Raw genomic sequence first — 23,377 nt, forward strand, 5'->3', positions numbered from 1 at the left:
GTATATATCAGGGCGTCACTTTGATACTTTCCAGTTACGCCAAGATTGCTCTTTTCGGCCTCTTCCCTTCCGAGTGCATGTTGCATGTCGTTTTGGTTGGGGGGGGGGGGGGGAGTGTTGTAGGTGAATGCGCAAAAGGTTTTGATTATGCTTTGACGGTGGAATGGTGTCAAACATCAACTAGCACGACTTTGCAGCTTAGCTATCCTTGCGCAGTGACATACGCCCTGCCGTACCAAGGGCCCCTATCCCTGTCGATTCCAATCTGGATCGAGGCTGGTTGCAATATTGTGATCCATCAGTATGAGCGCGCCAATACTCATGCGAGATACCACCCGTAAATAGTTCCTATTTCCCGCCATGACCTAGAGTCGAATCGTTGGAGACAGCGATTCAATCTCCGGCTTGGCCTGTATGTCGACGGAGATAACAAGTAGCCGTGGAGAACACATAAATGGCCTGTTCCGGACTCAATTTTGTGTCGCAGTCTTGAGATCTTCAGATTCGAATCCAGGGCGAACAGGGCTAGCCACGCCCGATTGGACGATCTGGTCTGGATAAACAACTTGCCTCTGGGGCTCCTGCGGCCACATCGGGCTATACCAAGCAGCTTCAAATAGTGCTCGCCTCCGCCTGGATGGTGACACAGCGGCCAGATCGACCCGCGGAGCTGAGTTGACGAACCACACGGGGCGGCTGGGATGGAGAGGCGTGCCATTCGTGATGGACTGCACTATCCAGTCCAGCTTGCTTTGCGGGAGCAGCGAAACTATGTCTCGATGGCGAAAGAGGAATACGGAATAGACTGCACCACCGACGAGGACCAGGGAGCCAACTAGGCAATATAGGACCAAGAAAACCGTCGAGATTTGCACAACGGGGACCTCGACTTGGAGGTGCCGTTGGACGGGTGTTCTGTCCTGCACGTCCTTGACGATCATGTATGTCTGGTAGAAACGGCGCAGTTCTCGTGGCGTGATGATAGAGATTGGTTCCTTGCTGATAGATTCCTGCTTAAAGCGCGAGAAGTAGTATTGCATGTAGGCGCTGGGGACCGCATCGACGTCACCCATGTCGGGAAATGCTCCAACATAAGTGTCTGCGCCTTCATCTGGGTTGTATACTATATCGCAATCGATGCGTGTAAACGAGGATGATTCGACGGCACCCACACCAAATGTGCATGAGCCAGAAAGGGAAGAGCCCTCCGTTGTATTTTTAGGGGCGTTGTGCATATGCAGCGCTGCAAGCGACATGCTGACCCGCTGATAGATGTCGGTGGTATTATCATAATCGGTGTAGTTCGCGGCATATGAGAACATGAGGACATCCCGGTACAGTGTTTGGTTCACGTAATAGTCTCCGTGGCTGTTGTAAACGTAATCACTATACCGCGCGCCGGGAATGACTGTTTCTCGCCCATGGATTTTCGCCGAGAAGCCACTGCAGTCGTCCGTCATTGTAATGTTGACGACAGTAGGGTCGATTGATCTACAAACCAACGACCAGCTGTTATTCCATTCCTCCGTCCGGTAAAGCCAGTGCGTGGCAGTTTCAGGGAGATAATCGAGCAGTTCGTCAGTGGGATATCCAGCGCGGTCGAGACTTGTAAGTGTCAAGTTCCACGTCACTTGCTCATCGCTGTTGCTGTTATGGGAGCGCGTTGCAAGGTAGCCATTGACATCCAAGTCAGTGGTCATACTAGTGCTACGAGTTGCATACCTCGCTATGGGCCCAGATGTGAGTGTCGTGATAGAAAATATGATGATAACAATCGATTGGGAAAGCATGGGCCCATGCCCTGGGATCTTATGCCTAAGAACTGAAAAGGCATCAAGCACCTCGCCAGGAGTGTTGAGTGTCAGGATAGAAGACAAGTGAACTGCCTTCATTTGTACTATCCGTCGTGCTCCGGACTGCCACGACAGCCGTACAAATACAAAGATGACCAAGGCGCTGAGAGCTGTAATAAGGACGTTCAGTCCGGCCTGTACATCTTCCAACTTCCATTGCCTCGGTAAGGAAGTCCAGGCACCCATTGTGGAAGATGCGCAGGAGTAGCAGGCCGAAGGAAAATGGGCTCCATGGTTAAGCCTGGTATCGCAACGCAGGATACTTATGCTTGGTTCGAACACAGTAGTTTGCGGCGGATTTGCACCACGATTCTCGTATTCTGTACAAATGTAGGAGCTCGTGATGGCTTTACCTTACATGTTGGAGTTGTTGTCGGTGTCACAGCTAGAAAGAAACCTGCAGGCAATTATCGCTTAGAGGTCAGCTTCATTGGCTAGCCGTCGCCACATTTCTTGGGTGTCAACACCATCATCATTTACCCCGGCTGACATTGGTCAGCGATGGCTAGAGGTACCGTTCCTCGGGCTCAAGTTGGCAGTAGGATTTCAGCCTCAGGGTCCGAAGATCTCGATCGAGTCTTGATGAAGTCAAAGAAGGCCCTGTCTGAATAGCTGCATCCTGACGAGCTCGGATGTGGATGATTTCAAAAGCAAATTTGAATGACGCCTTGTCTTTGTGGTTGCGGACTCTTTTCCAAACGTTTCTCTTATGTCCTCACATCATGAAAGTAAGGCGAATTCTTGAGTTATGTAACATCAAGGCATAGGCTCAAAAGGTTTCAATAGACATTCTGAGGTAGAGAGCCAACGTCTCCCATCAGGCTGAAAATGCCAAGATGAGAAATCGACGATAATGCTTGCCATTCGAGACAAGGAATGGCCGAGAACTTTATCTCGCGAGGTCTGAGACTGGGCATTGTTTTGTTTGGGCCGACAAGGATTTTATGGGGAGAGAGGAGGAGAGGAAGACGTAGGCTGCATTATATTTACCTTTACCTACTTACCTGCCATGTAGTGGGCAGCAAGTGGGACGATGATGGTGCGCGAAGGGAGGCACAGGACCTCAGGAAGCGCAATTCAACTGTTCCAGAGTCTGGATTTATCGTAACTGCGCGCCACCGATGCCGTATAGTGCTGATCTTCCCTGTCTAGTCTCATTGGGGCGGGAAAATCAGTATGGTAGTGCACCAGTTGGGATGTCTCCTGCAAGGGTCTCCAGATGCCATTTTTTGGGACACGCAGCCTCGCTGACTAAGCATTTGAGTCGCCGCAGACACCCCCAAGTAGCTTCTCATTCGCCTTAGCCTTATGTTCTGCCGCCTCGTGTACCTCTGGCAGCACAGCTTATAGCAGTCCCCTCAGAAGCGCAAGAGAGTACTCTGACGGGATTTAGAGGCATAAGATGGCAGACTATCTATCCTCCGCAACCAGGTTTCGAATTTAGGAGTCGAATTTGGCTTGTTTCAACCGAGGACGGTAAAGACTTGTATTATCGACTAGATCGGTCGGGATAGAGCTAGTTTGCGTCAAGTGTCCCGTCTTTTGAGTTTCATGGAAGTGCATGGTGAACACTTATGTGTCGACAGCCAGCCTAGTTGTGGTGAGACAGCGAAAGCACCGCACTGTCTCGCCCGATTGTTTAACGATATGCCGATATTTTCAGCCGGAATGCACCTAACACAAATCTCTCCACCATGATGAGGCTCTTATTGATGTCCAAGTGCCTCTCTATGATTGAAATGTTTTGACATGGTCGCTGCACCTACCTCGAGCAACGGTGGCCATACATAATCAGCGCTATAGAGATCCATCTTCGCTTGTGTAGACAAATGTGGCATATATATGATGAATTTTCCAGTAGGAATTCATTCTATTCATGGAAGTGTTAGCAACGTTGTCCATAACCTCGAGAAGCTATCGGTTGTGAGGCTAGTCTTCTCTTTTCATCCAATGCAAGGCAGTCAGCTGGCCTGGCAATATCTTTGGAGGGCATTGTTGCGGGACTTCTTCAAAGAAGATATACAATGATGATCTCATACGCAGGGGAGCGAATATCACTACGAGGGAGACGTTCGACATGGTTTTGAGCAAGGAAGATGACCTCAGGCATGCTTGCAGCTGGGAAATGGAAACGAAGAGACCAGAATAAAAGTAGATGAATTGTCGCAGCTTGCGAAATGATTGGAGGCGCAGTACTATTTGTGGCTGAAAATGCATACTTGTTACGGAGCAGGGATTGCTCTCCAGCACAAGGGTCAGTCCCGATATGCCAGAGTCCGTCCCTACTCCGGTGAAAAAGAATCAGAGTCAGATGCGGATGAGCTTTTAGGAAACATCCACATGAAAGAGATCACACTGGTGCGTCGATACTCGGTACAAGCGATCAGAGTCGGAATGCTGAGAAGCAAATGAGCATTACTCCACGCTGTGCGAACGTCGATGCACTGATTCCCAATCTTCGGTGTGAATACCCAAGAAAACAGATAGGCCTCATGAGTATTTTCTTCGGCGACGAATTAACTTCTCTTAGCATGAGACATTTTCTATCAATCGCAGAGGTTCCTCGCTGATCCTGTGCACCGCCATTCCCAGTGAGCAAGCGAGCAGGATGTCGAGTTTTCTTGTCTCAAGCGAACCATGTACGCAGTAGTCCCAAACAAAAAGACCACAAACAGGTTCTTACTCGAAGCTAGGAGACACTCAGAAGGCAAAATACTGCAGACTCGCAAATAGAGTTTTGGTGAATTGCATAGTCTGTACATACTAAGCAAAATGCTGCAAACGACGTGGCCTCTCACATTCCATAGTTGGTCAGACAGAGCATAACCTGTGTGTGGTAGTTAAGCCTGACGTATCCAGGCGCTGGCTCTGTCTATAGCGATGACTTCGGTACGAGGTGAATCGCTTGAATAGTTTGAACGACTCCACCCGTTGTTTGGGAATGTTAATTGATCTCGCTCAGCTCCAAGTGTATCCTTGTGAAGGAGTATCTGAGAGACATCGGTAAAGACGACTTCAGACCTCCTTCAACTGATGAAACACCTGACAAAACGCGCAGTAATACGCTCGACAAGCCGCATAACATTGGTCAAGCGTGCCAAAGTACTCAATAACTGTATCATTTAAGAGCCTGCATAGCTTTCCGTGATGTCAAGGTGAATAGTTATTGGTGTGAGACACGTAAGATTGCCGACTAAGCCAGCAGTTCAGATTGACCGAACTCGCTTACACCAACCATGGAGACGGTGCTGACGCGCCTACGAGTACACTGGTATGTCATTGCCGTATCTGTTTTTCTTGTTCGTTGCTCTCGGTCCAATATCCTGTGCAATGTTGGCAGCCCCTAGATGGTGGGCTTTGCGGGCTCGAAACGCCAACTCCCTCAACTTTGAGACACCCCTCCACCATGCCAAGTTGACACAATGTTGAGATCCCTAAGGTTCTGGCTCGTCGAGTGGTGTCAGCTATTCAATTCGATGATGGAAATTTCTTCAACACCTCGTGAATAATAGTTTTTGCAACATAATCCACGAAAACTTGCCACATAGCCGATCAACACTACCCAAATGTAACGATTTCTGACCATAGCCCCCTTGATTGGACCGACTAGGTGTTTCCATACAAAATCATATCAGATCGGAGACCCTCCAATGCGAAGAACATAGAGACAGCAAAATCACGCGAGATAGTAGAAGGATCTCTCCAGCGATCCCAAGGCAACCGCTCCTGGTTTGCACGATCGACAAGGAATAATCCCTGGATATCCACTGTCGCAACGAAATCGACATCAAGTCGCCCACAACAGAGAGCCAATGTGGTTGCTGCTAATTGCAGCGTCGTTCTTTCCGTCCGTGCTTTCCGCATTGGTGTGGAGTACAGAGATAACATGGTTGAAGATAGTATATCTGGAAAATGCTAACTTCTACCATATTTCTTAATAGGTGACACCGTAGGACAGCTTGAAGGGTCAAAGTTCGCAGGTGAAGCAAGGCATTTCAATACAATGGTGGCTTCCGAGTCCCACCTGTATCATCAGTCGCTCCTCGCGCTCCAGGACGGAGTTTGTATTCGCATAATGGACAAGATGCTCTTTGTGCTTCGCTTAGAGACATTGACATCATAGAATGTGCTTCTGCTAATCTCAGCTTGGCCAGGAAGTTTCAAATGCAGGAAAAGCTGTGTAGACGAACTTTGCCATGGTATGCCATGGGAATCTGATGACCAAAGTTAGCGAGCAAAAGAATGCTCGGCATTTGGTTCCACGCACTGACTTTTTGACCATTTCAAACTGCGAGATATAATTGTCGTGGTCGATCTCCTCTTTTTCACATCCACAACAAGGTCCATCCTGGTTGAATCAGCGTTATGTCTCAAGACAACAACAGGCCGCGCCACAGCAACAGCCAAGTAACGACATCTCCACAATGATCGGCAGATTGGCTTCAAACGGTTGGAGAAGGGCGAGGATCACTGCAAGGAACGATCCTTGCCACACTACATCATTTGTTCATGCCGAACACGTGAACCCTTACCATTGAAACTTCATTTCGACTGGTCAAGATTAGGCGCCTTATACAGTAGTCCAACTCGAACCAGGGCACTGCACGCGAAACTTGAGCCTTATACGGACGACTTTGCTGAGCATCCACAACGTCCCACAAAGGAGGCTGTCCAATTCTTGATCGACGAAACGGCTCGGAGATCAGCCATCAACTTTTCCTTTCCCAGGTACCTGACCGACATTTAACACCAATAATCAGGCCTTAGCCATGCTTGTGTCTCTGCGTGTACCTTGCGCACCACCGACAAGTAGCTCGGCGCGATACGCCAATCAATCGAGCCTCTTCGCCCATTCCTATGTGCTTCCAATGACACTAATTTCTTGTTTATGGACTGCCCCTGACAATGGGATACTAATCACTTCAAGGATGGCATTCTGAGTTGGAACTGTCTGATTCGCCATGTCGTAGACGAACTTTCAGTTCCTGGCGCGATCTACGCAGGTTCAAACTGTGTAGAGGAGCCTGGCGTCGATCGTCGATGAAGGGAAGTAGTCTGTTGTTGGTCTTTGGCGAAGCCTTGCCCCAACACCTCGTCATAAGGTGATTATGTAGGCAGGGAAATGCTCGGTTCTTTGATATGATCGTCGTCATCGACAGGATCATGGTTCAACCCAGCTGAAAGGTCCCTCAATGCTGGCATGCCGATACTGTTGCCGTCAGTGTCGAAGGGTGGGAGATTCATGGTCCTGGACAAGATCACACAGCTATAAAGTCGTCCTTAAACTCCCTTTACCAACCTCACTCTTATTCCATCTCAATTCATCGTCACATTCAACAGAGTTCCTTGATCAGACACTTCTCTCTAAAGAAACCCCCCTCCAAAGCAAAACACAAGCAGTCATGCGCTTCCAATCCATCGCCATTGCCCTTGCCGGCGCAACCACTGCCATGGCTGCTGCTGTTCCAGGAAAGAGCACCCTGTTGGACCGTCAAGCTGCCCTCTGCTCCGGCGCGAGCAGCAGCCCAGTCTGTTGCGCGACCGATGTTCTCGGTGTGGCCGACCTCGACTGTGCTCCTCGTAAGTTTTGCATGCCCTTACCCGTTTAAAATAGCTATCCGCATGAGCACCAAGTAACGATGATCCCTCCAGCACCGGAGACCCCAACTGATGTGGATAACTTCGGCGAAATCTGCGCAGCCATCGGACAAAGGGCTCGCTGCTGCTTGTTGCCCATTGTAAGTGGTACCCTGCAAGCCGGCATCGTGGACCAGAGGAAAGCTAACAATACCAACCAACAGCTCGAGCAAGGCCTCATCTGCTCCGCCCCAGCTTAATCATTTTCATGATAGCGAAAGTGGTTGAACATGGCTGGCGTGTACGAATTCGGTGATGTGTATGAATGACTAAGACATCCCTTTTCCAACTATTCTCGGACTTCCGCAGCATCAAGTTGGTATACGAAAATATGGTTGGTATTGTGAAGGGGATTGAACCTGGCGTTTCGTGCTTCCTTCTCAGGCAGAAATGGCGGCATGGAATAGGAGCGTTGGGGATACATGTGCGGTCCCATTGGCTGGGAGGGATAACATGTATATTTGATGATAATCCTCAATCCCATGTGCCAGTCTCACGTGATTCTTCCCATGTGAGCGCGTATGCCTTCTTGTGAATTCCAGTGTTGCAGAAAGAAGTACATGGAATCGAAAGCCCTTGGTCATAGGGTTGATTATGCTTGCAATGAGTCGTCGAATGAATATTCGAATCACCTTCGTTTTCTTCTACGCTTGCCCACGGTAAGCTATGTGCTAGGTGATAGACTTAAGTCTGTCAACGGTAGCTACCTGGCACATAAAAATTCCAATATTGTAGTGGAGCGAAGGCAAAGTCAAGGCAGTACGACGGATAGAACCGATGAAATGAAACGAAGCTGTCCTGGAGTACAGCACACGAAGGAAGGCATCCACAATCAGAATAGACCCAATTGAGAGTTCCAAGGTTCAAGGAGACGAGTCATGAGACAATGCTGCGGCTGGGAGGCCAAGTGGTCAACGTATGTAGTATAAGTGTTTGCGCCTAGATACTTTGTAATGAAACCGTACATATGTGGAAAGGAGATTCGTATATTAGCACTCACATTGGCTTCATGATATCTGTAGAGGAATTGTCTTTGCACCAACATAAACATAAAGCACTTGAGATCTCATGAAAGTGTCCTCGATGACAAGACGGAATTCCAAAAATACCCTCAACACGCAAAATGCCAAAATATAAAGACATAGCAGAATACCCTTCCTATGCCTAAGGCAAGCTCTCCTATCTGCTGGGTATCAGAAACGGCAAAAAGCTATTGTGTATACGTAGAATTCACCAGGCGTTGAATCCTTCGCAAGAACATTGGTGAAAGTTATGATTTTCTGCCGGGAGACGGCTTGATGTAGCTCCAGTTGCGGTCTTTTGATTGACGAAGGACCAATTCCGTCGTCGATCTAGTGAAATTTGATGCAGCATGACTAAATCACTCTCCGTGTAGTAGAATACAACATGAAGCGACGCGGGGTGTGTGTGTGTGTGTGTGTGTGTGTGTGTGTGCGCGCTTTTGTCAACATGATTGGACTGGTGATGGGTCCCATGAAGAACGAATGAATCACCTTCTGAAAAGTGACCGTGATTGCCTGATATGGCGATTGATCAATTAACTCCATTCGGCAAGGTTGCCATAGTGCTCAATGTAGGTTTCGGGGCTTAAGACACGTGAGAGGGTGTCCTCTTTTGTATAATAGTAGTCACCTCTGAGCACATCCAGCTATGCTAACTTGTCAATTAGGCCATACTTATGTCATAGATCAGAACAGACCTTGCATTGACTCGGGCGAGAAATGTCAAATGGATAAGGCAAAGGAATCTGGAGCAGAACGTGCTGAATTCAATCAAAGGCTCCCTGGTTTGGTGTTTTGAATCATGAACAAATTATGGCATTCGAGCATAATCTGCCGGATTGTAATGATATTGCTGTCCGTTCTGCATCTGCACCTGCGGTTGAGGCGGTGTCTGCTGTTGGTTCGACATTGCATTTGGATTTGGATTTCTTGGTGAAGGATTGGGAGCCTGACCACTACTCGCTGGTAACTCTGCTACAAAGGCCCGTTTGTTAGGCCCACCAGGCGAAGTCTGTATAGCTCCGTCATCCCCCTGATGATACGAACTAGGATATGAACTTGCTGATCCAGCATAGCTTTGGCGGTCGGAGGCAGAGCTATTCATTTGAAAATGTGAATTCTGGGGAGAACTAGCGGACAATTCAGACACAGCTGATGAGAAGCGATTGTTGGACGGATGCAAATGTGGCGGAGGCTGCATCTGTTTATTATCTTGGATGAAATGCGTACTACCCGGCATTTCGATGGCTAGGCCCTGGGCGGGCGGGACATTGTTGCCATATTGTGATTGTCGAGTATAGGCTGATTGATTTTGAGCGAATGCACCTTGATTTTGGGCGTAGTGTGGATGGGCAGAGGGAGGGTAAAGGCTAGGTGATGGAGGAGCACCAAATGCCGACGGCGCAGGAGACAGCAAACCGGGTGAATAATGTCCGGACGCTTGAAATGTCTGAGATCGATCGGCAGGATTCATAGTCTTGAGCTTTCCATCGTCAAACATAGCGTTCAAGACGCCGGCGTCGATTAGTTCAGCCTTCTTGACTAGGCGGTCGACCATGGTTTTGGACGAAGCTTTCATTTCTTTTTTCACGAATGATACCATCGCCGGGTTGCACCTGATCTCAATGTCTTCTCTGAGATATAAACCTGATGCCGGCGCACCACTACCTAGCTCCTTGGTCTCGGGAGGCTCTCCAGGTTGATTGCCTCGAATCTGCCATTTATTGCGGAGGTCTATGCCCATCGGGGCATATACATGTGTCTGCAAACCCCATGGCATATCGTGGAAGCATCCGTTGAAGTTGATCTTGCCCGATCCCAATCTTCCCATGCCAGGCACATACTGAATTCGTTCTGTGATCTCGTACCAGGTTGAGAAGAACTCATCGGGAGGTGCGGACTGCGGGGCTTTTATGGCTTTGACTCCTATGACTAAGGGGTTGAGCTCAATAATTTCCTGGTGGCTATGAAGCATATCAATAGCCAGCTGTCGCGGAATGTGAGAGGGGATCGGAGTGATCGTGCAGAAGACGGTCTTCTTCTTCATTTTGGCGGGGCAACTCGGTTGACTGCGATGATGCTCGGGTGCGAGCGCACAGAATGCGATTTTCGGTGGTCGCGAAGGCTAGTTTGTCATACAAGACTCACTGATATATGCGCACAACTGAGGATTTGGCGACGATTGTTGGCAAAAGTGATTGCCAAAGAGTAGCGCAGGCTGGAAGGGCCCTCCTGAGCTGTAAGACTGGAGGCCGATGGTGCAGCTGTGGAAATGAGCCGAGCCCTAAATCAAGGTGGTCAGGGCGGAGGTCCGAGCGCTGGTGGATAGCGGCTTGCTGGGGTGAGTTTCGAATCTTGGGAGTGAGCGAGATCAACACCCTGATTCAGTCAAAACCACGAACACGAGCAGGTTCTGTGGGTGTATGGATATACATGGAGCAAACGGTTAAGAAGGAAGAGAATTGCCGTACAGGAGAAATCTTTGTTGATTCAACTGCTTACACAGAAAGCCACGTCGCTCTTCCTGCGAAGCCGACCGAAAACTCGAGAAGGAGCAGGCGCAGCAGATAACGAGGGGCGAGGTCTAAAGGCCGGCTTACACAGCAAATTCGCAAGAAAATACGAGATCCGTCGAATGCACATTACGTTTGTTCACCTACTAGACCCCCACCCCCCTTGGTAGGTTGTATGTCAGCTGCACTGAACAGCTGGACGCTCAACCGCATCGGGAAGTTTACAAATTATTGCCCAACTGCACGTGTACTGGACCATCCCACCAGGGATTTATCCGCGGAATGCCTTGTTTTACTGTTTTACAGTTTTGTTTCGGGCCCCGGATCCTCGATTAGACACGGCAGCGAGGCCGCATTGAACAGCTTGGCCATGGGTGTACCGGAGGTTACTGGTCGCGCGTCAATTCCTTGCCCATATATCTAGACTCTTTTCCGCCTTACAACCTGCAGAGAATAGGGCTGGAGGCATTGACTTTGGACGTCTTAACCAACACAACCAAAACGGTCCCCAGATTTGGTTTTCGACGTCATGGTGGCAGTGCCATTGAGGGGAGCCAAGGACCCCCCCCCTGCTCAGAGTCTCGCGCGGCCGTGCGGCCTGGTTGGAATAAGGCTGGGCATACGTCTCGAATGGTTCTACCGAATAATCAGGCCTCCTCCACCTTATGGGTGCTTATCCACAGGCAGATCGCTGAGCTAAACCAGAGCCACTGGCCTGGATCGAAAAGCTCCAACAAAGCCAAAAGCTTAAGCGGGCTCTCAAGAGCGATCACGGCAATGTTTTACGTTGCTGTGGAGGACACTCTAATTAGAGCTGTTGTTCGAATATGTGGTGCGTGGAGCGTTGGGGGTTCAGGAAGATTGCGCCAGCGGATGAATGACACAGGATCCTTCCACGAAAGTTAAGATGCCTTTATGGTAACTATTGCTATTGCCTTCACCATCGGTTCTGACAGCAGAGAGCGTCATCCCCTGGAGCTTGTCATGTTCATTTCCCATCTATCGGACATGGACCAACTTAGTCATCATTCATAAATCTCTGCAGCCACTTGTTACGTCCAATACGTGAGCGAACCCTCTTTCCGAATACCCTGTGTATCCATTAGCATCTGTACTGGGGATCTATGGGGGACCAACACTCACCATAGTGGAATTGTCAAGAAGCAGACGAATAAGAAGAGCCCACCGAGAATGCAGAAGACCTCCAAGGGACCATCCTCGGCCAACCAATTGTTGACGAAGTAGGTAAGACCAAAGGTTAAAAGGTTTCTGGCATTAATGGCCACAAATGCCTCCTCATTCAACTTGGGATATGAATCAATCACATAACCAAAGACACAGGTCGATGCAAATGCCAAACTCATGTTCGCAAGTCCAAATGTTAAGACGGGCCCACTCCAGTGAGTTCCGTAGTGCACAGTCGCTCCGAAGCCGAAGAAACCGACGGTGCCCAAGATAGCAACGACTACCATCAGGACCAGACGAAATTCAGGCTCGTAGATGCCTTTATTCTTCTTGGTCAAATAAACACAGATCCAGTCATTCAGGGGACCCGAAATGATCTCCCCCAAGAGCGTCAGGATGAAGGGCGACAAACTAATCAATCCAACCTGTGAGACAGTGAACGAGTACGGCTCTTGCAGGAACAGGACTCCATTAACCACTGAGAATACGACGATCCAGGTCAGCGTTGTGCCATACACGAGAAAAGCCCAGAATATGGCTGGATAGAAGAAGAGGACCACCGGGCGTGTGAAAACCTTGTACAATGGCGCATAGCTGTATCTCCCGGTGAAAACTCTCAACGACTGCATGAATGTATGCTTCTTCTCGACGGCACCCCTGGATGGGATGTACGAGAGATCTTGATCTTTTCCTTCGGCCAGGTGAGATAGATCATGGTCATGGCCAAGCTTCATGTGCGCATGTCCTAGCCCCGGTTTTTCCGACTCACTGTCCACGGTGGCATGACCTGGGACCAGCACGACTGCATCACGGCGGTAAGAAGTCTCTGGTACAAAGAAGACTATTCCGAACATGAGGGCGCCGAAGAATATCGCGCAAACCCAGAAAGTCCACTCGTAACCATCATATTCGATTATATATCCTGAGACAAGAGCCCCACCTGAAATACCTGTGAGTAAGAAGAGGTTCCATACAGCAATTCTGGTTGCTCTCTCATGGACAAAGTAGAGATCTCCGATCGTACATTGTACCAATACCTGGGGGGCGGGATTATCAGCTATCAGGTTTGTGCAAGTTTGACACACCAGGCTGAGATGGCCATCTGGCTTGGAACGGTATCAAAAAGGAAGGATGAGCCTACCTCAAAAGGAGCCATGCCTATCCCGGATATGACTCTGCTTGCGAGGAACGAGTTATAATCACCTGCTTCAGCTCCCCAGACACTGCACGCAAACATGATGACAATGGAGAGAATATAAATCGGCCGCTTGCCAAATAGCTTAGCCAGGGGATTTGTGATGAAGAGTCCAAGGCCAATGGTGAGAATCAACCACGCAGTCGCCTGCGAGATTATCTCCACTGTGATGTTGAGCTGTGCAGAAATTTCGACAAATCCAGGACCCAGCCTGGAGTACGTTAGAGAGTGACAATGAGGTATGGCATAGGAGATGGGGGCTTGCGTACATTGGGCCAAAGGCGCCGACGACTGCTGCTGCAAGGCTGACTATCAACAATATCAATTCCTTCTTCCACTGTGGCCAATTGAGAGGGTCATTAGGTGAATCTGATGGCTGAGGGATCAGAATGATGTGCGCGAATCGTCCTTTTCCATGCTTCAATCGATCGCGAGGTAGGTCAGCATATTCTGGTGGTAGGTCGTCTTGGTCGCTCATGAATGATGTCCCTGGAACAACCTCCAGTTTCTTGCAATCAATTATTCCGAAAGGCATGATGATTATGCTGAGGTTTTGCGAGTATCTTCGTACCTAGTCTGGAGTGACGAGTTGCCAGTAAACGTTCGGTAGTAATAATACACTTGGCACTAGATATGTTGCTCGGAAAGTTATATCAACTTGAGCCTCATATGCTAAGGTGTGGCTCAATGCTTAAATAGCGCCCCACCCCCTCCGGGCAATTCGCAGCCACTGTACCCAGTACACTGTACGAGGGACCCCAAGGATCACAACGGGAAAATTGAAGCGGCACTTGCATCAGACAGGTTGGACACCCTACTGGACACCCATAATGACTCGAGTGCGGATAGCTCGGCCGGTGCAGCTAGCGAGGCATCATTCAGATAGATGGGAAATTTCCGCCTCCTCTCACTGACCAAAGTGGTCATGCCTACTTGACAGGCGAGCAGGTCAACCAACCCCACGCCCGAAGAACCGAATCCATATGCATGAATGACCCCAAAAGTGCCAATTCCGTAAATTGGAACCCTCCTCTTTGCCGGCAGATGGTTGGCGATCCAGAAGGGAGCCATCTTTTCTGTTCTACGGATTTATTTTCGCCACCACTTGTATAATGCATTTACCATTTATGGTTATCGTGCATATTGGTAGCGATGCTCTATGGAGGCCACATTTGGTAGCTCGACATGCTGATCGACGGCTTTGACTTTCTGAGAAATGATATCTCGTGTGGAATCTTGGAGCGGACCGCCACCGAAGTACCTCGTAGTGGGTCCGTATCCTGCTAAGGTGCATCTGTTTAACGACTCTCGCCTACGGCAGCCTTGTGCGAAAGCGCCCCCCCTTGAAGCCAGCTTAGTCAACGTCGAAGAGAAACATGACATTTCTTGTGTCTTTTCTCTGCTAGTCTGAAAAAGTTCTATTATCAGTTGAATTGTGTATCAGACTGTCTATTCTGCTTCACGCAAGCTGGTCGATTTCCTGTTTCAACATACTTTGAACACCACTCAAGTTGGGCTCTGGAATACCGTCCACCTTGACAGCCGCATCCTTGTCCAATTTCTTCAGTACATCATCAATAACCTCATAAGCATGAGTCTCAGCATCAAAGTCCAGTAGCCACGCATCTCGTTTCAAGTGCAACATTGTTGGATCCTTCCATATCTTGTCCCAATCCGCTTTGTGCCATTGCTCTCGAGTCGTCACTCCCGTCATCTGCGCCCTGTGAACCCGTTCATACCGAATGGCTTCGTAAGCGCGGATGGCTCGAGGTACATCGCCCTTGCCGCTCTTCTCAAGTGTTACTGCTAATGTAACACCGTCTTCCATCGATTGACTAGCTCCCTGAATTGACGTCGGCAGAAAGGGGTGAGCAGCGTCCCCAATGAGGGCAATCCGCGATTTCGGCGAAATAAATGTTGGCAAGGGGTCCCGGAATACCAGTTTATAATCGACAAGACGGTCCTCGGGAGTGGCGTTGACAAGGTCATGTACGATCGGAGCCCACCCCTTTAGATTTTCAAGCACTTCTGACTTCTTTCCTGGGAATTGCCAATCCTCGTCGATGTCTGCGGAGTCCTTGTGCGTGAGCACCCAGCTGAACTCCTTTCCATTTTTGATGGAAGCGGCCAAGAAGTGTTTATCTTCGCCAATCTATGATCTTGTTAGTAGTTGGTCCCCCCAACGGGGTATTCTTACTGACCCAGCCAGAGTGCGTGTCGCCATTGATCACTAGATGCTTGGTCCGTTCATTCTTGGCAAGTTCGTCCGAGGAGAACCAAGTACGATAAACTGCATAACCAGAGGCCCTAGGCTTGTCTTCGAAGCCCAAGACGATCTTTCGGCCTGCAGATTTTACACCCTCGCCCGCCAGGACACAATCCGCAGCTAATCTGTCCCCATTGACAATAACTCCGGCTTCAGAATCCGTCTCGAAATAGTCGCTGACACTCTGCCCAAGTCTGATATCGATCCCCCTGGCTTTAGCATGGCGGTAAACAGCATCATGGATGTCGCCTCGGTGGCCGTTGATTCGCCTCCCCCATGATTTCTGTTCATCCCATTCCTGACGTGTGGCAAATTTCCCCGTCCACTCATAAAAATCAAGTCCGCTGCTGTGGTGGATTATTGGCTCGAGTTCCTCGACAACACCTTCCCACCGTTCAAAGATGTGGCCTGAGTTGGATGAGAAGCTGATGATATCGCCTAGGGGTTTCAGCTCAGCAACCTTTTCCAGTAGTATAACCGAGTGGCCTTTTCGATCGCATTCAATTGCAGCACATAAACCTGCGAATCCAGCACCAACTATTAACACCTTTATCCCTGAAGGGGGCAGCCTTGAGAATCCTGGCATTTTCTTGATCACAATTCACCTGTCCTTCCGAGAGCGAGAACGAACTTGGTACTTCTCAGGATGGCGGGATATATCTACTGATACAGTGGCGAAGGTCATGTGTGTCGTTCTGAAACAAATGCTCCACGCGCTCAATAACAGCTCCACATGCGAACTCGGCCTGAATCGTTCCACGTGGACATTAGTGAGCACAATGAAGTATTGGATTTGCAATCCGGCAATCGTCCATGAGATCTCGAGGCCCGTTTTGAGACTGCACCTAGAAGACCGCAGCTCTGGGGCTTTTCCGGTGATCAAAGAGAAGCCAGGACAACTGCCGAAGGGCATAATATGGAGATTGAACTGACTAGCTTGTGGGTTTTCTCCGTACTTTGGAGAACTCGCCCCGCAAACACGCCTCCACGATGTTCGTTAGTCAAACATCCTACCTATCACCTGAAGCCCTCGGCCTGCTGTTGCATTGTTTTAGGAGTTTTCCTGGGAAAGGGGGATAACTGATAATGCATTGATCAGACGCAATGCTGGGATACTCACCGCTGCTGCAACACCAACCCTTTGTCACCCCCACCAACAACCTTGTGTTCCAGCTACTCGTTCGAAAGCCAAGTTTATAGCATACTGAGGGTCGCCTTATTTTCAAGGATCTGTCCAAGCATAGACTCGTCAGCCTGCACCTGTGAGAAATCATCAAAATGGGCTGGGCAACTGTCTTCTTGGCCTGGTCATCCTTGATAGGTCTATCACTGATCATCGCTCTTGGAGTCTTGATACATGATATTATACTATGGAAGCGAATGCCTCCAGGCCCTCGGCCTCTCCCATTCATTGGTAACAAGCTTGATGTTCCTAACAAACATCCATGGATCCAATTTCAAGAATGGTCCCGGCAGTATGGACCGATTTTTACGGTATGGTTCGGCCGTCGACCGACTGTTATCGTTTCAGATCCAAATGTGGCCGTAGACCTGCTCGAAAAGCGGTCTCAAAAGTACAGCTCCCGCCCGCGCTTCGTCGTCATGGGAGAAATCTTCTGGGATATGTCGAGTATCCTCGTACAGCCATACGGGAAGGACTGGTCGGTGAGAAGGAAAGCGATGCACCAGGTCCTAACATCAAGAGCCTTGGAAAACTACAAGCCCGTCGCAGAAGCAGAAGCAACAAGGTTGTGCCAGCAACTCCTGAACAAAGCGGATGATCTTGACAATCTTCTCAATCGATTTACATCTTCGATTGTCTTCACAATAGCTTACGGCCACCGGATCGACAGCATGCAGTCACCTATCATCAAACAACGCATGAAGATCATGCATTGGAATGCCGCCGTGAACGTACCAGGTCGATATTTGGCAGAGTCGTTCCCAATTCTTAAGAACATACCCGATTTCCTTGCACCTTGGAAGCGAGAAGTCAAGGGTTGGGGTCGCGAAGAACAGATGGCAAATGCTCAGCTCCTCGGTTACGTGGAAGAAGATATTGAAGAAGCGAAGAAGCCAGGCGCTCGCCCCCTCCCCAATAGCCTAGCTCGACAACTACTGGAAAACCGAGCCGCAGATCCTGCTTCTTTCGCCCTGTTGCGAGAGCGAGATTTTGCCAGCCTTCCAGCCTCAGTCTTTGGCGCCGGTGCAGACACCACAGCTTCCACACTATCCTCCGCGATCCTTGCCATCATTACCAACCAAGAAACACTTCATGCCGCTCATGCAGAACTCGACGCTGTGATCGGTCGCAGCCGCCTGCCTGATTACACTGATGAGTCTTCCCTGCCGTACATTCGCGCGCTGTGCAAGGAAGCGCTGCGATGGCGACCTGTGGCCGTTCTAGGTGGAACGCCGCACGCTTCGACAGAAGCCGATACGTATCGAGGCTACTACATACCTAAGGGCACCAACATCTTGGGCAACAGCTGGGCGATCAATCGGCACGAGTCGTTCTATCCGAACCCCGATCACTTCAATCCGCTGCGCTTCCTAGACGTCGACCCGACTTCGCTTGCCTACCTGGCCAAAACATATACCTCCACAACTCCCCAGGAAAAGGGCCTCGCGCATCCCAGCAAACTCGGTCACTCGAGCTTCGGCTGGGGCCGCCGCATCTGTCCTGGGGCGGAATTGGCGAGCAACAACCTGTTCATCGCCCTCGCGCGCGTCCTGTGGTGCTTCGACATTCTACCCGCTAAGGGCGCCGTCTACGATACGTACGACTACACCGACGGCTTCAACACTCGCCCGAACCCTTACAAGTATGAGTTCTCATTGCGGAGCGAGAAGCACGGCGAGGTCTTGAGGGCAGAATTTGCCGATGCACAGGACTACCTCGAGAGCAACTTCCCCTTGTTCAGGGAGCATGAAATTGTCGTTTAGGGGAATTTGTCTTTTTCGCTCGAGGCAGGCCAGAAAAGGGCAAAGAAACCCAATGACCATTAATAGGAAGACTAAGCCAGGGGAATGGTGGACTCGGGATTGCATTAAAATAGCAGTACCCAGGGGAAGTCGTAGTGTCGTTAGTCCCTCTTTAGATGGGATCAGTCATCGATCGCCTATTTGACTAGAGATAGAAAATAGCCCGAGTTCACTGAGCACCCTGCATCCGTCTGAGCCTCTCTTCAGCCGCCCTAGCTCTCCGTTCCCTCTCCAACTTCATTCTTAATTCAGGAGTCAGGCCTCTGGTCTCCTCCTCTCGCCGGTCTGAACCAGTTTTCTCCATCAGGGTCTTGCCGGCTCCGGCTTTCCGCTCCATCCTTCCAGCCATTTTATGGTCTTCTTGCTGAATTCGGTCCAGGTCTGCTTTGCGGCGCCGTGCCTCCGCGGCGTCAGAAGCCACCTTATCCTGCTGAGATTTGGCATCGGACTCTTCTTGCGTTATACCTGTTGGGATGTGAGTCTTAGACCAGTCGTATGCGTCCTCGCCGAGCTGGTGGCGTGCAACGCGGAAACTATCCCTGGTTCTGGTATCCCCGGCAATGTCATAGGGTGTCTTGCCATCGCCATTTTCAACCGTCGGGTTGGCCTTGGCTTTGGTGAGCAACGTCAACACCAGGGCTGGAGAGTTCGTCGAGGCAGAGAGATGAAGTGGGGTCGGCGCATGATAGTGTTCTGATAAAGGCCAGAAAGAGAAATCTGGCGAGAGCTGGTTCTTGGTCAGATACTGCAAAACACCGGGAGCTTTGGACCTTCGAATCAGGGCCTGAAGCTGATTTGTATGTAATTGCGCGGCTTCTTCCTCTTCTGTCAACTTAGGCGCAGTGGGCTTGGGTTTTGGGTCTTTTGGAGCAGTCTTTATCACGGGTTTGTCTTCCACTGCGGGATCAACTAGCTTGCCAACCTTCAACCTGGTGAGCTCATGGAACGACCGGAGCAGCTCAGTCTGGGTTGCGCGGCGAGTGCTAAAAGGAAATCCTCGTAGTCGCTTATCATTATTGCGCAGGACCTGTCCGTCATAAGGCCCGAAGAGGGTCTTGCGATTTGTTGTGCCCGTCGCGCGGATAAAAAGGAGCTCCGCAGTGTCAATCATCGTCTTCCATTCACCTAGAACATTTCTGACATCGGCTTCTAACGCCATCTCATTATATCTTCGTATCGACGATCCAGCAGAATGAGCATTTCCCTTGGCATTGTCATTTGCAGATTGGGATCCGCCCTGTTTCCGCCTAGTCGTATACCGGTGAAAGGTTTTATGCGCATGTACAATAGCGTGACGTTCTTCCACGCCACCAGGGCCTTTTCGCAATTCTGGTACCAGTGAAACGATCATGGCTGCGAAATGGCCACCACCAATCATACACAAAAAGAAATGAGGGTCATTCTGGCCAGGCTGCGATGCCTTTGCACCACCGCTTTGCTTTGCAACGGTAGCCTTGAGTTGTTTACCCTTGATGATATCTACTAATGACGATGCGGTTGCTTCTTGGTCTGAGTGTGAGAGAAGAGCCTTGTAGACTCCGAGACCTGTATCGTCTGCAAGCTTTGGGCTAGACAACCAGAACATGGGTGCACTGCCGGCACCTATTTTCCTCGTGGAACTATTCTCTTCTTCTTGATTACTATTGTGCAGTTTCGCTTGTTTCTTGAGAAGTGCAGTCAAGGTGCTCTCTCCAGGCTTTCCCTCTTCGTCATTGTCATCTGAGGTGTCCGACTCAGAGCCTGACAGAGACTCATCCAGATCACCAATCATTTGAAAAAAAGTGGCTTCATCTATCGGCGGCATCTGTTTTATGTTCAACTTGAGATTGTATCGGTGAAAATCTGACTTGACATGTTGCCTTTGGTCTTGCACCGAAGAGAGAGAGACTTTGCAAAGAGTGCATGATGTCGATGTCGACACGCCGTCGTTCACTGTTGCGCGAGACTGCGCATCGACTGAGTCTACAGGCTCTTGTGAGGGACGCTCTGCCCTGCCAACAACAGCAAGACTGAAAAGTAGTTCTGTAGGCAAGTCGTAGACTGAGATAATGTTCAGTAGAGTTTTGAATAGACCCCGACTACAACTCACCATAAAGAGGGCGCCGGAGAAGAGGATTTGCATCTATGCCTGTCTGAGCCATGCTGTCGTCTCACCCAACAAAGCACTGCCACGAAGAGCCAATTCTTTGCTGAGGCATCTCTGTTGTTTCGGTTTCTGAATCTGCATGTGCCATAGAAATGACTGGGCAACTGCGTCATCGCTCGCGCGATCATGTGATAACGCGTGACTGCCTGTCCCTAGCGCGACGCGTGCCTGCTGTTAGCGCGACTCCTGCCTGGCGCTATTCTGAATAGAGGGCGTCTGTAATCAGCCTACCGGCTGCTGCCTCTTCTTTTGTGAGAGCATCACATTGAGATTTCTTTAAGAAGGACTGTCGAATCTTCAAGATTTCAAGTCAGAGTCAACCTCTCCGACTTGCACTATACAGTAAATATGCCTCGTACCAAGGCTCCTCCTGCTGTACCGAGCACATCCCTTGAAGGGTACACTGTCACCTTCGCCTCCTATTCCGCGGGCTGTCATATAGACTTGACTTCGAAGACTATCGCCCAATTGAGAGCCCAAATCGCCACTTGTGGTGGGTCTTATACCTCAAAAATAGCCCAGTGCACCCACCTTGTTGCTTCTCCAGCTCAATATGAGAAGAAACTCAAAGCAGTCAAGGAGGCCCTTCAACAGCCGAGTCTAATCATTGTCGATTATGATTGGCTTGCGGAGTCTTTGAAATCCACCTCTCCAGTTTCTGTCGATGACTATCTTCTGGACAAATCGTCTGCCACTACGACTGGCGTCAGTGGCACCAACGGTGTGAATGACAGCAACGGTGTTGATGAGGAAAGCGAATCTGACAGCAAAGTTCCCAGCGATATTCCAAAACCGAATTTGAAGCGAAAGCGAGGTAATGATAAGGCTCCTGATACTCATCTGCCCACCCGAGTCTCGACTCAAAAACCTCCACCAAAACCGAAAGCAGCGCCTAAGATTCCAGTCGATGAGCATCTATCCAACGGTGATGCATACACAGTCTTCGTTGATGATGACGGCCTCGCATGGGATGCAACTTTGAATCAATCTAATTCCAATGCAAACAACAACAAGTTCTACAAAATGCAACTCCTCGTTGATCATAAAGGCTCTTGTCGGTGTTGGACACGATGGGGTCGTGTTGGTGAGATTGGCCAGTCAATGATGCTTGGCGATGGCGACATGAAGACCGCCATGGCTGCTTTCGAGAAAAAATTCAAGGACAAGAACGGGAACAAATGGGAAAACAGAGATGGTCCCGCCAAGAGCGGTAAATATGTCTTCATTGAGATCAACTATGCGGACTCGGAGGACGAAGAGGAAGAAGAGGAACCTCAGAAGAAGAAGGTGGCTGTCAAAGACGAAGAAGACGAAGCGGAGGATGAGATCGATGACATTCCCGTTCAAAGCACCCTGGACAAGCCTGTGCAGGAATTGATGAAGCTAATCTTCGACCTCAAATTATTCGATTCCACAATGGCGTCACTCAACTACGACGCAAAGAAGATGCCCCTGGGAAAACTGAGCAAGAAGACTCTTTTAAAAGGCTATGAAGTCCTCAAAGAACTTGCTGCTCTCATTGCAGACCCGAATATCGCAGTGGGAACTGGCACGACTTATAGCCAGGCTGTTGCAGACCGAAGTAATCTCTACTTCTCGCTTGTGCCCCACGTTTCAGGCCGCAGCCGTCTGCCAACCCTTGATAACATGGGTCTCATTAAGGTATGATTGGAAAGGTGTTTAAGGCCCGCGTACGCTGATTGACCAAATTTATAGAGAGAGATTGAAGTTCTTGAGACATTGACAGACATGCAACTTGCCAATGAAATCATGAAAACTGCCAAAGGTAAAAAGTCCAACGACAAGGTTCATGTCCTCGACAGACAATACCAAGGACTTGGGATGCAAGAGATGACTGCTTTGGATGCCGGCACCAGAGAATTCAAAGAGATTGAGACATACTTGATGAAGACACACGGTTCGACGCACGGTTACTCTTACGAGGTTCAGGACATCTTCCGAGTTGAACGCATAGGTGAAGATGCCCGTTTCCAATGCTCAGAGTTCAGTGACATGGGCGACAAGTCTGACCGCCGACTCCTATGGCACGGATCGCGCGTTACGAACTTCGGCGGTATCCTCAGCCAGGGCCTGCGTATTGCGCCACCTGAGGCCCCTGTCTCTGGCTACATGTTTGGAAAAGGCGTCTATCTAGCCGACATGAGCAGTAAATCTGCAGGATATTGTAGTTCATACAGCTCCAATGGTACGGGTCTCTTGCTGCTCTGCGAAGCCGAATTGGGCACACCGCCGCTCAAGTTGATGAACGCCGATTATAACGCGGGGAATCGTGCCAAAGATGAGGGATGTATCTCAACCTGGGGCGTGGGCCAAACTGCTCCTCTAGCGTGGAAGGATGCTGGAGCCATTCACAAGAGTCTGAAAGGAGTGACCATGCCCGATGTGTCTAAGAAAGCACCAGGTGCCACGAAGGAGACAGGCGCATATCTATTCTACAATGAGTACATCGTCTATGACATCTCACAGATCAAGTTGAGATACCTCTTGAGAGTGAAGATGTGAAATGGCTTCGGCGATCACCCGGGACCCTTTGGCTAATATCAGCCCCTGACAC

The 23,377-nt window shown here is 49.7% G+C and overlaps 8 protein-coding genes across 8 annotated transcripts; 3 read left to right on the forward strand and 5 right to left on the reverse strand.

Moving 5' to 3' along the window:
* Positions 1 to 470: 470 nt before the first annotated feature.
* On the reverse strand, positions 471 to 2,039 carry A1O9_01886 (uncharacterized protein; the record flags this gene model as incomplete). Its single annotated transcript, XM_013407462.1, has 1 exon — positions 471 to 2,039. One exon carries the CDS (start codon positions 2,037 to 2,039, stop codon positions 471 to 473), a length of 1,569 nt encoding a protein of 522 aa, XP_013262916.1.
* Positions 2,040 to 7,255: 5,216 nt separating this feature from the next.
* On the forward strand, positions 7,256 to 7,690 carry A1O9_01887 (uncharacterized protein; the record flags this gene model as incomplete). Its single annotated transcript, XM_013407463.1, has 2 exons — positions 7,256 to 7,433; positions 7,506 to 7,690. 2 exons carry the CDS (start codon positions 7,256 to 7,258, stop codon positions 7,688 to 7,690), a joined length of 363 nt encoding a protein of 120 aa, XP_013262917.1.
* Positions 7,691 to 9,323: 1,633 nt separating this feature from the next.
* Positions 9,324 to 10,559, reverse strand: A1O9_01888 (uncharacterized protein; the record flags this gene model as incomplete). Its single annotated transcript, XM_013407464.1, has 1 exon — positions 9,324 to 10,559. One exon carries the CDS (start codon positions 10,557 to 10,559, stop codon positions 9,324 to 9,326), a length of 1,236 nt encoding a protein of 411 aa, XP_013262918.1.
* A 1,484-nt stretch (positions 10,560 to 12,043) lies between these two features.
* A1O9_01889 (uncharacterized protein) lies at positions 12,044 to 13,940 on the reverse strand (the record flags this gene model as incomplete). Its single annotated transcript, XM_013407465.1, has 4 exons — positions 12,044 to 12,116; positions 12,169 to 13,247; positions 13,352 to 13,616; positions 13,675 to 13,940. 4 exons carry the CDS (start codon positions 13,938 to 13,940, stop codon positions 12,044 to 12,046), a joined length of 1,683 nt encoding a protein of 560 aa, XP_013262919.1.
* Positions 13,941 to 14,864: 924 nt separating this feature from the next.
* A1O9_01890 (uncharacterized protein) lies at positions 14,865 to 16,257 on the reverse strand (the record flags this gene model as incomplete). Its single annotated transcript, XM_013407466.1, has 2 exons — positions 14,865 to 15,557; positions 15,607 to 16,257. 2 exons carry the CDS (start codon positions 16,255 to 16,257, stop codon positions 14,865 to 14,867), a joined length of 1,344 nt encoding a protein of 447 aa, XP_013262920.1.
* Positions 16,258 to 16,949: 692 nt separating this feature from the next.
* A1O9_01891 (uncharacterized protein) lies at positions 16,950 to 18,617 on the forward strand (the record flags this gene model as incomplete). The annotated part of the gene is made up of 1 exon (XM_013407467.1): positions 16,950 to 18,617. The coding sequence occupies one exon, from the start codon at positions 16,950 to 16,952 to the stop codon at positions 18,615 to 18,617; it is 1,668 nt and encodes a 555-aa protein (XP_013262921.1).
* A 208-nt stretch (positions 18,618 to 18,825) lies between these two features.
* Positions 18,826 to 20,748, reverse strand: A1O9_01892 (uncharacterized protein; the record flags this gene model as incomplete). The annotated part of the gene is made up of 1 exon (XM_013407468.1): positions 18,826 to 20,748. The coding sequence occupies one exon, from the start codon at positions 20,746 to 20,748 to the stop codon at positions 18,826 to 18,828; it is 1,923 nt and encodes a 640-aa protein (XP_013262922.1).
* Positions 20,749 to 21,150: 402 nt separating this feature from the next.
* On the forward strand, positions 21,151 to 23,325 carry A1O9_01893 (uncharacterized protein; the record flags this gene model as incomplete). Its single annotated transcript, XM_013407469.1, has 2 exons — positions 21,151 to 22,464; positions 22,519 to 23,325. The coding sequence occupies 2 exons, from the start codon at positions 21,151 to 21,153 to the stop codon at positions 23,323 to 23,325; spliced, it is 2,121 nt and encodes a 706-aa protein (XP_013262923.1).
* Between the last annotated feature and the right edge of the window lie 52 nt (positions 23,326 to 23,377).

Source organism: Exophiala aquamarina (genome assembly GCF_000709125.1).
Source record: "Exophiala aquamarina CBS 119918 chromosome Unknown aczIA-supercont1.2, whole genome shotgun sequence".
NCBI lineage: Eukaryota > Fungi > Ascomycota > Eurotiomycetes > Chaetothyriales > Herpotrichiellaceae > Exophiala > Exophiala aquamarina.